General features: G+C 42.2%; 1 protein-coding gene across 1 annotated transcript in view; it reads left to right on the top strand.

Annotated features, from left to right (window-relative positions):
• CCNH (cyclin H) overlaps positions 1 to 15,246 on the top strand; it is a 103,507-nt gene extending 88,261 nt beyond the window's left edge. The window contains exons 8-9 of the mRNA XM_030193364.1: positions 7,108 to 7,168; positions 14,461 to 15,246. Coding sequence (XP_030049224.1) covers positions 7,108 to 7,168; positions 14,461 to 14,499 — 100 coding nt within the window. The 3' untranslated portion in view covers positions 14,500 to 15,246. The remainder of the gene's footprint in view (positions 1 to 7,107; positions 7,169 to 14,460) is intronic.
• The last annotated feature ends 1,468 nt before the right edge of the window (positions 15,247 to 16,714 follow it).

Genomic DNA, 16,714 nt, shown 5'->3' with positions numbered 1-16,714 from the left:
ATGTCAGAAACATGTCTGCATTGATAACCCACCTAAGATCAGCCTCTAAAGAAGAGATTTACAAAGCTGCGACATGGTAATTCATCCACACATTCACATCTTACTACTTCCTAGAACAGGATTTCTGGTGTAGTGGTCAGTTTGGCCAGTCCGTCAGCATTTTATTTGAGGCCCAGAATCCAAAGAAGAAAAGAGACTTGTAGGCCTTGCCTGTTGCAGACCTCATTGTTTTCCCTGTTGTTTCAGACAGCCTGGTAGCTAGGGAGTCCCATATGTTTGAATGCAATGTTCTTGAAGAAAACAGAGTTACTCACCTGTAGCAGGTGTTCTCCAAGGACTGCAGGACACACATTCTCACATACCCATCCACCTCCTCTAGGAGTTTTATTCTGTTAGCTGTTAATATTAGACTGCCTTGGTCCAGTGTGACAGTGGCAGGTGGTAAAGCACACATATGCACAGTGGAGGCTGCCAAAAACATTTACAGTAGTGACAGCTGGAGAGCATCTCTGCACTGGGTTCCATCGAATAACATCACCCATATGTGAGAATATTTGTCCTGATGTCCTCAGAGAACACCTACTACAGGTGAGTAACTTCACTACTAACCCCTTCAGAAAACAGACCCAGGATCCCAGCAGGAACATGCTTAGGAAACTAAATGTTGGTCCTGGTTCTACCAAGACATCCAGCTTCCCTCGCTCCTGCTTTTTTTCTTTTTTTTTTGCCTGTGGCTGAAGAACTTGCTTGTCTTGAAGTTTTACCAAGTTGATATGAGGTCTACTCATAGTAGTGCCCCATCCCTACTAGCGCCACAGCTACTTCTTCCAATCCTTATACTTCAGGGTCCCAAACATGGTTGGCTCAATTAATCTGACAAATAATGGTGTCAGCCATGTGTGCTGCTGTCAGGCCCTGCAGGAGAACTCCATCCCAAACTAAATCTGACACACTTCTGAGGGCTACTACTTTGTTTGGTTCTCATCAGCAAGTAAATGTTGTCTTGCTTGCAACAACTTTGATGCCTTCTTCCAAACTGTAGGTCAGGATTTCTGGGGTGCTAGTTGGTTGACTCAGGCTTCAGCCTAGATTTGGACCTGTTGGTAGTCTACTCGGATCATTGTCATCACTTCATCTGCCCTCCCAGCCTTTTGGGTTCACCTGTATAGCACACGATAACCATGAAGGGGTTCCCTGATCCATTCCCTGCCACAGACAACTGCTCCTTAGCCCTCTAATATTGTTTCCAAGAGGGGAAGGAATCGGCCCCAAAGGTTTATTGCCTACAACATCCCCCAGACTTGGTCTGTACTCTGCTGGGAATACAGCCTTCTTAGGGGCAACCTATTCAGCCTACTGATGGTGCTGAGAATTGGCCTGGTGTATTAACTATGTGCTGGAGCCAGAGAAACACTGAGGAGCTAAAGGTAGCACCTACCCCCCTATAAAAGGGGGGGGGGGGGGATAAAGTTAGCTCCGAGCTGTTTTTCTCTGGCTCCATTTGCTGGTAGGGGACATAACTCACTCATCCGAACTGCTGTTCTGGGGAACCAGGTTCAGTTCCCTCTGCAGCTCCGTGTGACCCTGGCCAAATCATTTAGCCCTCCATTGCCCCAGGTACAACAATACTACAATGCACTATTTAGATTGTGAGCCCACTAGGGACAGACCCAGTACCTGTAAAATGAAACTGTAAACCACTTAGGTCTAAGTGGTATATAAATAATGAAATGAAATAAGGAAATATATATATTTTACAATGCTAGTGCATTTATATAGAAACAGAAAAATGAAAGTGGATAAAGACCATTCAGTCTGCCCATCCATGCCATTTACTGTGTCCCTTCCTCTCCCTTAGAGATCCTATTTTCCCAAGTTTTCTTGGAATCAGATAATCTTCATTTCCACCACCTCCACAAATTCACCACCCTTTCTATGAAGTATTTCCTTGGGTTATTCCCGAGTTTGTCCCCGCTCACCTCCATCCTATGTTCCCTCATTCCGGAGCTTCATTTCAGTGATGATATAGAGATATTTAAACATCTCTATCATATTTCCCCTCTCCTGCCTTTCTTCCAAAATATACTTGTTGAGATCTTTGTCCCCATATGCTTTAGGATGAAGACCACAGACCATTTTTGTAGCCACACCCTGCATCAACGCCATCCTGTTTATATAACGGCTCACTGACTACATGGACAAGTTCTCATTACTACATGAATCACAATCAGGATTCTGCCCCCTCCATAGTACTGAAACTGTACTAGTCACCCTCCTTTCCAAATTCAAGCATGAACTAGCCACAGGTAAAAGCATACGTCTTCTCCAATTTGACATGTTGAGTGCATTTGACATGGTAAACCACAATATACTACTACGTCTCCTAGACCACTTCGGGATTGGTGGAAAGATACTTAGTTGGATCAAAAGTTTTCTAACCACCAGAACATACCAAGTAAAATCAAATACAAACATCACCACCGTGGAAAGCAGACTGCGGTGTACCTCAAGGATCACCATTATCACCAATACTCTTCAACATACTGATGACCCCACTGGCCAAGTCATTATCCAATCAAGGCCTCAACCCGTTCATCTATGCAGGCGATGTCACAATCTACATCCCCTTCAAACACGATCTGACAGAAATCACCAACAAAATCAAACGTGGTCTGAACACCATGGACTCATGGGCAAATTCATTTCAACTGAAACTGAATACTGAAAAAACACATTGCCTCATCCCCTCATCCCAACACAATAATTACAAACCCACAACCATAAACGCCCCAGACCACAAACCTCCCTATTTCAGATAGCCTCAAAATACTCGGCGTCACGATTGACCACAATCTTACACTTGAGAGCCAAGTAAACTCCACTATAAAGAAAATGTTCCACTCAATGTGGAAACTCAAACGTGTAAAACCTTTCTTCCGAGGGAAACATTCCGTATTAAGCCATACATCAATTGTACTAAGCCATACAGATTACTGCAGTGGAATCTATGCGGGATGCAAAGAACAACTCATAAAGAAACTCCAAACAGCCCAAAACACAGCAGCCAGGTTGATATTCGGTAAAACACGATTCGAAAGGGCCACTCCCCTCCGAGAAAAACTGCACTGGCTCCCAATCAAAGAATGTATAACCTTCAAAATCTGTACCCTGGTCCACAAGATCATCTACGGCGTAGTCCCAGGTTACATGTTAGACCTTATAGATCTACCAACCAGAAATAGAACCAGATCATCACGATCACACATGAACCTCCACTACCCAAATTGCAAAGGTCTCAAATACAAAGCAACCCATGCATCTAACTTCTCCTAAATTTATTTATTTATTAATTTAAGGTTCATTTCTACCCCACATTTTCCCACAAATGCAGGCACAATGTGGCTTCCATGAATTACAAAAGTATAGAGATACAACACATGAATTGTACAGTAGAATAAGGACAAAACGCTAGCAGCACACAACTATGGAACGGACTAACAAAAGCCGTGAAAACAACCCACGACCACCTAAACTTCAGGAAATCACTAAAAACCTATCTGTTCAATAAGGTGTACCCTATCGACCCAACTTAAATGCCTCAACTCAGCAACACAGCAAAACCAAAGATCGTACTGAACATTATATAACCCCCTTTCTGCGACCCTATTGTGCCTGAAACATACCTACCTTATTTGACCTTGACCTTACACTGTATTTATCTACCTTATTCGACCTCAACATTACATTATATTTGTTCCTCTACTGGACTAGGCGAATGCCTTATGGTACTATGTAAGCCACATTGAGCCTGCAAATAGGTGGGAAAATGTGGGATACAAATAAATAAATACATATCTTTCTCGAAGTTGGTCTCCAGAGCAGTGCACAGTTCTCTAAATGAGGTCTTACCGGAGACTTATACAAAGGCATTATTGCCTCATTTCCCCTGCTAGCCATTCCTCTTCCTGTGCACCCAAAAATCCTTATAGCTTTGATCATCACATTTTGTACCTGGTTGGCCACCTTAAGATCATCACATACGATTACTCCCAAGTCCTGTTCCTCTTTTGTGCGCAGAAGTACTTTACCCCCTGAACTGTACTACACCTTTGGGTCATGACCCTGCATTTTTTTAGCGTTAAATCTTAGCTGCTAAATTCTGGACCATTCTTTCTTTGCTAGGTCTTTCGTTATACACACCATCACAGACTTCGGTATCATCTACAAGGAGGCAAACCTTACCAGACAACCCTTCTTCAATATCGCTTACAAAAATCTTTAAAAGAATTGGATCTAGAACGCAACCTTGTAGCATACCACTGGCAATATCCTTTCCTCTGTGAGCTCCATTTACCACTACACTCTGATGCTTTCCACTCAACCAACCAAGCTAGTCACTTTAGGCACTCAATTTATTTATAAGTGTATTTATTTATTGCATTTGTATCCCACATTCCTCCACCTATTTGCAGGCTCAGTGTGGCTTACATAGATTTGATAACATTGTCATAACAGGATATCGGATACAGTTAGTAATGTGTAGCGAATAAGGAAGGGTGAGGAAGGAAGGGAGTTCTTAGGGTAATTATAGAAGGTGTGCGTTCATAGTTGAGTGGACTTAGTGAGGTACTAGGTTCTCATTGTAGGCCTTGTTGAAGAAGAATGTTTTCAGAGCTTTTCGGAAGATAGATGTTTCTTTGATTGCTTTCAGGTCTGTGGGTAATGCATTCCATCTCTGCGTGCTCTTTTAAGAGAAGGTAGTGGCGTGCATCATCTTGTATTTAAGTCCTTTGCAGCTGGAGTAGTGCTGGTTGAGAAATTTGTGGGATGATCTTGTGGTGTTTCTGGGAGGTAGGTCTACGAGGTTTAGCATGTAGATTGGGGCTTCTGCATGAATAATTTTTATGTACAGTCGTACAGATCTTGAACGCAACGCGTTCCTTCAAAGGGAGCCAATGAAGTTTCTCTTAGGAGTTTTGCGCTTTCAAATTTGGTTTTTCCAAGTATGAGTCTAGTGGCTGAATTCTGGGCATTTTGGAGTTTTTTGATTGTCTGTTCTTTGCACCCGGCGTATATAGTGCATTGCAGTAGTCCAGATGGCTTATTACCATTGACTGTACCAGGGTACAGAAGATGTATCTCGGGAAGAAAGGTTTTACTCTTTTAAGTTTCCACATGGTGTAGAACATCTTTTTCGTCGTGTTTTTCACGTGGGTATCAAGAGTGAGGTTTTGGTCAATGGTGACTCCGAGAATTTTCAAGTTTTGTGAGATCGGAAGAGAACAGTGTGGTGTGATTATGGCGCTGAAGGTTTTTGTGTTATGTTGTGAGGTGAGTACAAGACATTGTGTTTTTTCTGCGTTAAGCTTTAATTGGAATGCATCTGCCCAGGAGTGCATTATTTGGAGGCTTTGGTTGATCTCGTTAGTGATTTCAGTTAGATCTTGTTTGAATGGGATGTAGATTGTGACGTCATCTGCATAAATATAGGGGTTGAGGTTTTGATTGGCTAATAGTTTGGCTAGAGGTATCATCATTAGGTTAAGCAGTGTTGGTGAGAGTTTGTAAGTATTGTTCCTAGGAAAATAAACAGATTTTTGATGGGCAAATGGATACAGTGAGCTATACTGATGTGCCTTCTATTAAGCTGGAGGGCTGTTTCAGTGAAAGCTATTGAGCAGAGTTAGGTGGATTCTGCTTTTCTGTTCAGGAGGATACTTTTACTCTTTTTCTGTTCAGGAGGATAGTTTCTTGCTGCTGTTAGCATTTAAGGCCTATTCGGTGACTCCATCAATTTGTCATCTTGGACGCTGTGACATCAAGGAGTCACTAGTGCATATTGAGAAATAACTGGTTCACATTGTACATGCAGCTAGGCTATAACTATTACCTTCCATTAGGAAATTAAGCCTTGCTTGGAAAACTGAAAATGGTAGGTGGCTGAAGTGTCTATGTTGGAGAAAAACACAGATAAAATGTCAAGGTTTGGAGTTTCTGCTTGGAGTGGAAAGATGATGGGGGGTGGGAGGAGTGTGGAGAGTAGCGCTGAACTTTTATATCTTTGAGGAAATTATTCATATTTGATACTGCTTCTCTAACAATCCCCTGTGAACGCAACCTAGCCCTATACTCTCCGTGAGACAACCTCACAGACTCACAATATTCTATCGATTGTTAACCTGCTTGATAACTTGTAACTGCCCCCTTTGTGCCATGTAAGCCATATTGAACCTATCAGAAGGTGGGATAATGTGGGATACAAATGCAATAAATACATCAATTAAATGTGAACATATATATTTAAAAAAAAGGCAGCAAGCTACTGGAATGCTATGCCATTTTAATGAGTCCATATGTATTTATCTTCTCACCCCTTTATTTAAATTTGGAAGAGACTAGTAGGACTTTACTGCTTCCTTAACTCTGCGTTTGATCACATAGTCCTCTTGTGTTCAGCCTGCCTTCTTCAGAGGCCGGCATGCCAGAGAACATTTTTATTAATGTTAGTAATGCTTGAGCTTGAAAAAGTTGGGAAATACTGCAATACAGAATTCTCATATCATATCATAAGTGTCCACACAATTGCCAAGTACTTTTGCCTAGACACTGCCTTTTGTCAGCTTAGTGATTTTGACTTTGAATGTTCTTACAGAAGTTGTTTGGAGGGATAATATCTAACTTGCAACTCTCAGAAGCCTCAGTTTTTGTTTATCTACAGAGTTGTTGGTTTCTGTATTGTTTTGTCTTCTAGTCCCTGCCCTTCTACCCTTTTCAAAGGGAAGAAATCTGTTTGTGTCTTTCTGTTTTTGTCTAGTAATCCTAGTAAGAATGCTTACCTGTTGGGAAAAAGGATAATGCTTTTCTTATAACTATTCTCCAAAGTTACATGCACAGTCACATAACCAACCACGTACCCACTTCCCTTATATGATGGCATCATTACTTTTCTGCTTTGTCAAAATGGCGCTGAAGCAGGTGCTTTTTATTGAAGAACATTTCTTGAATGTTGTAGAGCTTGGAAGGAGCTCCTTCAACTCAGCACATGATCTATTTGAGGCTATTCAGTTGCTGTCTTCAGGGAAAAACTACTGTTTTTTCCCCCCTTAGGAGGAAGAGAAAAGGCTATGAAGATGATGAATATGTTACCAAGAAACCTAAACTGGACGAGGTCAGATCAGCCTATTTTCCCTTCTTTCTATATTGATTTAAAGGATCCATGTCCTACTCTATGAAGTACATTGTGGCTTTTGTGTAACTTGAGTGGAAGATATATATTTTATTTCAATATTTGATCAGTTCTACAACACCTAAAATAAATCTGAATTTGCTTTTTTTGCCTTGAAAGTTTTGCAAGCCTTTGGGGCACTAATGGGTTGATGATCAGAAGCAAACACAGGCGCTAGAAGCTGTTAGAGCCATACTAGCTAGCGCCTGCTTTTGCTGCCGCCCCATGATCAGAGCCCCCGAGCGCGTGAAACAATTCGCTCCTGGGCTCTGATCGCAACTAGCATGCAAATGAATGCTAAACCTATGCCTCCTCAGTGATCAGAGACCAGCACGCAAAACATTGGCTCGCTGACTGCAGCAAACCCTACGCCAGCTCGGAGCTGGCGTTAGGGTTTGCAGACCATTGGGAAAGAATGGTGGGCCCTGATCAGCATGCCTCTCATTCCCCCCAATGCAGCAGCCCCCCCCCCCCCCCCCCCCCCCCCGCAGGAGCAGGAACCACGAACCCTTCCCAGCAAAACGAGGTCTGGTGGACCTATAGTCTCCCCTTGATCCCCCTGACACAGATTCGGGGGGGGGGGGGGGGGAGGTTGGAGATTTGGTGGGTCTCCAGCCTCCCATATCCCCCCTGGCATCCCCTCACATGAATGGAGCCCCGGTGACCCAGTGGGTCGTGAGTCAGTCCCCACCCCACGTGTCCTAATGGCCCTTCCCCACCCCCCCTTCCTTCAGTGGAGGAGGGAGGTGGACTACCTCCTCTTCCATCAGCGCTGCCTTGAAAATGGCGGTGCCCGGCCCTGCCCAGTGCATCCTTGGGGGACTGGGGTGGTTTGACTCACGGCCCACTGGGCCACCAGGGCTCTGTTTGAGGGGATGCTTGGGGGGGGGGGGGGGGTAAGGAGGGCAGCCTAGATCTGTCAAGCAGGCGCAGGAGAATTGACCTGTCAGACAAGTGCAGGATGATTGTGCGCATGCTCAGGTACAATCCTCCCACACTTTTACCTATAATCAGATTGAATAGCATGCTTAAATTTGCATGCTATTATCTCTGATCATAGGGGCGGTAAAGCCCCGTTGTGTTCCAGAGCCATTTTTAGAGCGCTGTTTGGAATATCGCGGGACTTACGATCATATGCCCGTAAGTTGCTTAAACAATCACATTGAAACTGGTCAATGGAGGAGGTAAATACAGGTACTCTGGAAGAATCTGCGCATAAGCTTGAAAATTCTTTGTGAGCCTAGGTTTATTTATTAAGATTTTCATGAAAATAATAATAAAAATTAAAACCATAACAATAATAGTAAACAAAAGACAGTGTGGATATAGTTAAAATAGAAAAATTGAAAGAGGTATATATTGAGAGGGCAAAGATGTATGGACATACAAATCGGGTATTATGTTTAACAGAAGATTTTAAAGATGACCATTTAGCATTAAACTTAACTAAAAGGTTTGCTTTTTTGGCAGTGTAGGCTTCAAATCTATAAGTTAAACATATTGAGTTCCACCGTTTATCATAGCTAACTTTCCATGGTTTTAAAACAATTTTAAGAGCCAATGAAACTAAAGTATCTAGTAAGGAACATTCATGTTGATTAAAATAGACTTAGAATGCAGAATGACATATTTGTGATTTCGCTGTCGATAGGTATAATCTTGAAAATGATGGACAAAATAGCTTTCTAGTAATCGTGAACATATAATATGTTTCAATGAATCTAACGTTATTGCAGGACCAACAATTTTTGGATACAGAAATGTCTATATAGTATGATCTAATAGGGTCTAATAAGATCTGTGCGATAAGAACAAAAGATTGAGGAAGATCTAGAAGAGCAAAATGCGAGAAGCCAAAATATCCTTATCTGCAAAATGTGGAATATTTTGCACAATGGGATATTTCCTTAATGCATTGATGATCTTTTAAGAGAAGGGATCATAAAGAGGATGCATACAATCTTATTATTGCTGTCTTTCAGATGAGATGTCAAGACTCCTTCATGTTGTTCAGCGCTAATCCAACCTTCTCATGTATGTTTTAAGGGATGGCCTCAATCAAAAAATCTTCTAGCTATAAATTTAGTCTGATTCCTCATATCATCTTTTTAGAAAACAGATTCTTTTAACCCTTAGACATTGACTGTAAGCAAGTTCCATTTGAGGGCCTGGCTATGGCAACTCTCATAATGCAACAATTTGTATCTGTAGGTTATGATATGTCTTAAATGTACCATTTTCATACACAGTCTGTTGTGACTATGCTCAGATGATTCAAATTGCCAAACACATGTAATATATGCAGCAATCTGCCCATATAATCGTATCATCAAACATGAGTACAATAAAAAGGAATGCATGTGAGAAACCATTGGTTGAACATAAGTATACACAGCAGCATACGTTTGATGATTTACACCTAGAGCTGGGAGTAATTAATGAGGTATTTAAATTTGTTGATGACACAAAGTTATTCAAAGTTGTTAAATCACGGGAGGATTGTGAAAAATTACAAGAGGACCTTACGAGACTGGGCGTCTAAATGGCAGATGACGTTTAATGTGAGCAAGTGCAAAGTGATGCATGTGGGAAAGAGGAACCCGAATTATAGCTACGTAATGCAAGGTTCCACATTAGGAGTCACTGACCAAGAAAGGGATCTAGGTGTCGTCGTTAATACGTTGAAACCTTCTGCTCAGTGTGCTGCTGTGGCTAAGAAAGCAAATAGAATGTTAGGTATTATTAGGAAAGGAATGGAAAACAAAAATGAGGATGTTATAATGCCTTTGTATCGCTCCATGGTGCGACCGCACCTTGAATATTGTATTCAATTCTGGTCGCCACATCTCAAAAAAGATATAGTAGAATTAGAAAAGGTGCAGAGAAGGGCAACAAAAATGATAAAAGAGATGGGACAATTTTCCCTATGAGGAAAGGCTAAAGCGGCTAGGGCTCTTCAGCTTGGAGAAAAGACAGCTGAGAGAAGATATTTATTTATTTATTTATTAATTATTACATTTGTATCCCGCACTTTTCCACTAAAAGCAGGTTCAATGCGGCTTACATACAAAGATATGATAGAGGTCTATAAAATAATGAGTGGAGTGGAAAGGGTAGACGTTAAGCGTCTGTTTACTCTTTCCAAAAGTACTAGGACTAGGGGGCATTCAATGAAGCTACAAAGTAGTAAATTTAAAATGAATCGGAGAACATTTTTCTTCACTCAACGTGCAATTAAACTCTGGAATTAGTTGACAGAGGATGTGGTAATAGTGGTTAGCTTAGTGGGGTTTAAAAAGGTTTGGATGGTGTCCTAAAAGAAAAGTATATAGACCATTATTAAAATGGACTTGGGAAAAATCTACTGCCTATTTCTGGGATAAGCAGCATAAAATGTACTGTTTTGGGATCTTGCTAGGTATTTGCGACCTGGATTGACCACTGTTGGAAACAGGATATTTGGCTCGATGGACCTTTGGTCTGTCCCAGTATGGTAATACTTATGTAATAAGCAAAGCCCAATTCACCAGGCCTCAAGTTCCTGACTGTGCTTGTTACATAGTAACTTAGTAACATAGTAGATGATGGCAGAAAAAGACCTGCACGGTCCATCCAGTCTGCCCAACAAGATAAACTCATATGTGTATACCTTACCTTGATTTGTACCTGCCTTTTTCAGGGCACAGACCGTACAAGTCTGCCCAGCAGTATTTCCCGCCTCCCAACCACCAGTCCTGCCTCCCATCTCCGGCTCTGGCACAGACTGAATAAGTCTGCCTTCCACTATCCTCGCCTCCCAACTACCAACCTCTCTTCCCCCACCTGCTCCACCACCCAATTTTGGCTAAGCTTCTGAGGATCCATTCCTACAGCACAGGATTCCTTTATGCACATCCCACGCATGTTTGAATTCCGTTACCGTTTTCACCTCCACCACCTCCCGCGGGAGGGCATTCCAAGCATCCACCACCCTCTCCGTGAAAAAATACTTCCTGACATCTTTTTTGAGTCTGCTCCCCTTCAATCTCATTTCATGTCCTCTTGTTCTACTGCCTTCCCATCTGCGGAAAAGATTTTTTTTGCGGATTAATACCTTTCAAGTATATGAACGTCTGTATCATATCACCCCTGTTCCTCCTTTCCTCCAGGGTATACATGTTCAGGTCAGCAAGTCTCTGCTCATACGTCTTGGAACGCAAATCCCATACCATTCTCGTAGCTTTTCTTTGCACCGCTTCCATTTTTTTAACATCCTTCGCGAGGTACGGCCTCCAAAACTGAACACAATACTCCAGGTGGGGCCTCACCAACGACTTGTACAAGGGCATCAACACTTCCTTTCTTCTGCTGATCACACCTCTCTCTATATAGCCTAGCAACCTTCTCGCTACGGCCACTGCCTTGTCACACTGTTTCGTCGCCTTCAGATCCTCGGATACTATCACCCCAAGATCCCTCTCCCCCTCAGTACCTATCAGACTCTCCCCGCCTAACACATAAGGCTCTCGTGGGTTTCTACTCCCTAAGTTCATCACTTTGCATTTCTTTGCATTGAATTTTAATTGCCAAATCTTAGACCATTCTTCTAGCTTCCTCAGATCCCTTTTCATGCTTTCCACTCCCTCCCGGGTGTCCACTCTGTTGCAAATCTTAGTATCATCCGCAAATAGGCAAACTTTACCTTCTAACCCTTAGGCAATGTCACTGACAAATATATTGAACAGAATCGGCCCCAGCACCGATCCCTGAGGCACTCCACTACTCACCTTTCCCTCCGAGCGAACGCCATTTACCACCACCCTCTGTTGTCTGTCCGTCAACCAGTTCCTAATCCAGTTCACCACTTCGGGACCTATCTTCAGCCCATCTAGTTTATTTAAGAGCCTCCTGTGGGGAACCGTGTCAAAAGAGTACCACTTTCAATCCAGACCCTATGAGACTGTTCCTGGTCGGTGGATTTGGGCGGGAAACGGGAGAGAAATTGTTTAGCAGCGGACACTTCCTCAAAAAACTGTTTCCCTCATAAGTGACTAGAAGTTTTGCTGATTAAAGTAGCAAAAACTTGATTTGGCTGCTCATTTAGTGCAGAACAGATAGGGGAAAACTCCTTCCATTATGCCTGAACCTGCACTGAATAGTCTTGGAAGACATCTTTTTTCTTATGACAGAGCTTTCCCTAGTTGAAGAGCTTTTGTAATTAGCTGCTTATGTCCATAATTAAGTACCTTTAGGATCCATCACCTAGGGACTTTCATTTTCTGGCCTCTGCGGCCCCAACCTGTGTGCTATTTCAATCCTGAAGGAAGGCATGTCATTGGTCAGCTGTAAGGACTGTGGCAACCACGGCTCTAAAAACTCCAACAGTTCTCCATCTAGCAAAGGAAGGCCCACCGAGTACAAATTGTTGGGGCGTGACCTGCTGTCCAGGTCATCTAGCTTATCTTCCAATTCTGCTTCTTGTTTCTGGATCATGCCTTGCTCTTGCATCCTGGGTTGAGCTTGGACCTCCAGCCTGCTTAGATGTTGTTGCTGTGAATCCTTCTCAGGATCCAGGTTGTCTGGCCTTTCATGGGCTGCTTCCATCCTGTCATATAGCCGCTGTAATTTCTTTTCCAGCGTGGCCTCAGCTGTAGCTGTTATTTCCATTTAGAGCAGAGGGGTTTGGAGGACTGTAGGGGGCTGCCATCTTGGCCTCTACCATGTGAAGCTTGTCTTTTTTTTTTTTTTTCACTGATTTAAAAATCATGTTGGGCTCAAATAATATCTATCATTTGCTGGCCAAGTTTTTTTATCACCTCATTGATAGCTAAATCTAAACTATAATCTCTTGGGGGAGCATACAGAGTAGGTAGGACTATTGGAGGAGCTCAGGGTTTCAGCTGCTGCTCCATCCCTTAGTATCTTCAGCTTTTCTTTTAAGAAGAAAATTTTACCGTCTCATTTTGGATGCTGCTCATATTCAGTAGTGCTTCTAAAGCTGTTTATGCAGTTTTCATTTCTTGCATGTTTTTGCTCTCAGTAAATCAGGGAAGATAGCATATTCGTGTGTCAAATTTTTTGAATAATGGCTGTGGCCTAGAAGGGGGGGAGGGGGGTGAAAGACTGATCGTTGAGGAGAGCAAACAAAAATAACCCTCTTCCCTAATGCAGTCATAGCCAGAGGGCCTGTGATGATTGCAGCTGCTTCTTAAATGGTATTGCCCATGATAGCAGGCTTTGACAAATAAAGCTTGTGCCAATTGTCTATTAGACTCAGACAATGCCTTTGTAATAGAACACTCTTGCAGCTAGTTTGCTTTCACGGAAGTCCTGTTTAATTGCTAAGAGATGTATATTATTATACTGGATATAATCCAAACCTCCCATAGTGGTGATAGGGCAAAATCAGATGTACTGCTGCTTCACATAGAAAGATTATCAATCAATCAAAGGAGGTGGAGATAAGAAAACAAACTTATCCAATTGTGGACACCTTTTTTTGGTTACTTTATGTGTAGAATGAAGAATGTGCTGCTTAATAATTTGAGGATTTAGAGCAGCTTGTAGGAGCTGGTCAGTGTATAGTCTGAATTTTGAGGTATTTTACTTGCCGTTCATAATTTTGGGGGAGGGGGTTAACCTGGGGTCTACAAAGTCAGATGTCTGGAAGTAATAAAGTGGCAAGAAATTATATGTGTAAGCCTGTGACCACAGCATTGTTGCTGTTAAGCCATCAAAATCTGTTTCATGGCCATAGTCCAGATGACCTCTAGTTGGTTATAGGAAGGGGGTTTGGGATTTAGCTTATGCCTTTTTCAGTTGTAGCTCAAGGAGAATCACATTCTGGTACAGTGAGGTTTTTTTTTTTTTTTTTGCTGCATCCAGGGGACTTAAGTAACCTGCTAAGATGACAAGAAGAAACTGTGCAATTTGAACCCAGTGTCCCTAGTTCTTAGCCTGCTGGTCTGACCATTAGGTTATGCCTTTACACTGGGGAAAATGTTCAATGTTATGTTGGATGATGCCTGCAGAATTTTTTAGGTAACTACTTGCAGGCACATCAGATATCTGTCTATCCACTGCTGTAACCCACAGGTAAGATCACACGAACAAATTAACCACAGTTCTTCTGGGGTTATTTCCAGTAAGCACAGAGCAGTTAGGAAAGAGAAATGTTCATTCACTCACTGTTTTTCCTTATATTTAGTTGAAAGTACAACTTTGCACTGATTTCTGGTGTTCTCTTCTGATTTTAGGAAGAATGGACTGATGATGACTTGGCAGATTCACTATGAATTTAGTGGACAAAACCATAGAAAACTTGCATAATTAAACATCAGAATGAAAAGAAAAACAAAATGTGGTGTCTTCGAGTTTGTTTGCACAGAGGCATATTCTGACCTTAGTCTTGTTGGAGCCTGAAGAAGCAGGATGACTCTTCTATAATGGTGGTTCTTACCACCACCTGACTAGAACTGATGGATTGAGTGTCTAAGGAGGTTTCCCTTCTACCTTTGGAGATATTTTCCTACCAGGCAATTCAGATGTGGGGTGGAGGAGGGAAAAGAAAGGCAACCTGAAAAAGAGATTTTTTATTCATGTAGATGTCTCCCTCTGTAATCTCCTTCTTCAGTTTGAACATAAGAATACTTTCTTTTTCAAATTTTTGTGTTGATGCTATAGTCTGCTTTGGAAAGGAATGCACAGCTCAGATGTTCACTTTTCCCATAAACATTTACTGTCCTTAACTTTTAATGCTTTTAGCAGTGGTTTCCTAACTTCTGCTGCAGATCTTTTATAAGAATTAAAGGATACAGCATGAAATTAAATTGCTACTCTTTTTCTTTCAAAAACTGCCTCAGCTATTTGGATAAAAGCAGAGCTGTCAGATATGTAAATAAAATCAAATGTATGCTACTCTTGATTTTTCATACTGAGATTTCATGCTACAAACTTTCTTTAAGTCACTCTTGGAATGATGTTAGTGGAACAGTTTTTCCTAATGCCCAGGTAGTCTGCAAGGCTGTTTGTTGGTAGCTACTGCTGCGAAGAAACCTTGTGTTTTTTTAGGGCTCACTGACTGATCTTTATTGAGATTGTGCTCTGATGATACACAGAGACTGAAGAAACTGCAATTTAGGGTTTATGTTCTTTGTGGGATTTACATATGTGATCAGGGTATAAGTCTGGTGTGGATGGCAGTGTGAGTGTGTTGCAGGGATACTATTTGGTAATTCTTTTAATGCACTGGTTTGTTTTCACTAATAAAGATTTTGTAATTTATATAGAACAGGAGTACTGTTCGTTGTTAATGTTTTAGGTACCTCCTATTTTTTATATATATATATATATATATCCCCTATTAGGATTAAGTAGATAAAGAAACAACAGGTTTGGGCGATCTGTTGAATATGCGCAGAGAAGAAGAGAGAGGAATCAAAGATGACTCCAAGGTTACGAGACAGGGAGGATGCGAGAGCCATTAACGGAAAAAGAAGAATGGGGGAAGTGGGTTTAGGGGGAAAAATGAGAAGTTGTTTTAGTCATGTTTAGCTTCAGATGCATTGAGACATCCAAGCCGCAGTGTCAGACAAGCAGGATGAAATTTTGTCCTGGATTACAGTTGAGATTTCGGGGGGGGGGGGGGGGGGGGGGAGTTGTAGATCTGAGAGTCATCTGCATAAAGATGGTATTGAAAGCCATGGGATGAAATCAGGGTACCAAGAGAAGAGGTATAGATGGAGAAAAGGAGGGGTCCAAGGACAGAACCTTGGGGGACACCAACTGAAAGCGGGATGGAAGTTGAAGAGGAACCGCAAGAGTGAACACAAAGTGCGAAGTGAGAGGTAGGAGGAGAATCAGGAAAGAACAGAGCCCTGGAATCCAATTGAGGAAAGTGTATCTAGGCGTATGGTGTGGTCAACAGTTTCGAAAGCAGATAGGTCAAGAAGGGTAAGGATAGAATAGAGACCTCTGGATTTAGCCAGCAGCAGGTCATTAGAGACTTTGGTAAGTGCAGTTTCAGTAGAGTGAAGAGGACGGAAACCAGATTGGAGTGGGTCAAGAATAGGTTGAGAAGAGAGGAAGTCAAGACAATGGCGGTGCACGACGCGTTCAAGTAATTTGGAGAGGAAAGGGAGATGGGGCGATAGTTGGAGGGACAGGTAGGGTCAAGTGAGTTTTTTTAAGGAGTGGAGTGACAACAGCATGTTTGAAGGCCGTAGGAACAGTTGCAGTGGAGAGTGACAGATGATAGAGATAGTGTTGGCCATGCCACCCGTGGTATGTGGACCTGGTTTGCTTGCAGGTGGATTCTCCACTTCAATTGCCCTTTCACCCTGGCCTGCTGGTTTAGGGCCCATTTCAAATGGAGGTTTCCTCTCCCTTTGGTCTTATGGCTTGGCTGTTGATGGGCAAAGTTAAGAAAGGTCCATAGGTCATTGCAACACTTCCTCAGGTGAAAATACACCCTCTGTGGCATATGCATGAGTCTGGCAGCTCTGAGTCTTG

The sequence above is a fragment of the Microcaecilia unicolor genome, chromosome 2, assembly GCF_901765095.1.
Source record: "Microcaecilia unicolor chromosome 2, aMicUni1.1, whole genome shotgun sequence".
NCBI classification, from domain to species: domain Eukaryota; kingdom Metazoa; phylum Chordata; class Amphibia; order Gymnophiona; family Siphonopidae; genus Microcaecilia; species Microcaecilia unicolor.
Note: the sequence above shows the minus strand (reverse complement) of the source record. Positions and strands in the feature narration are given on the sequence as shown.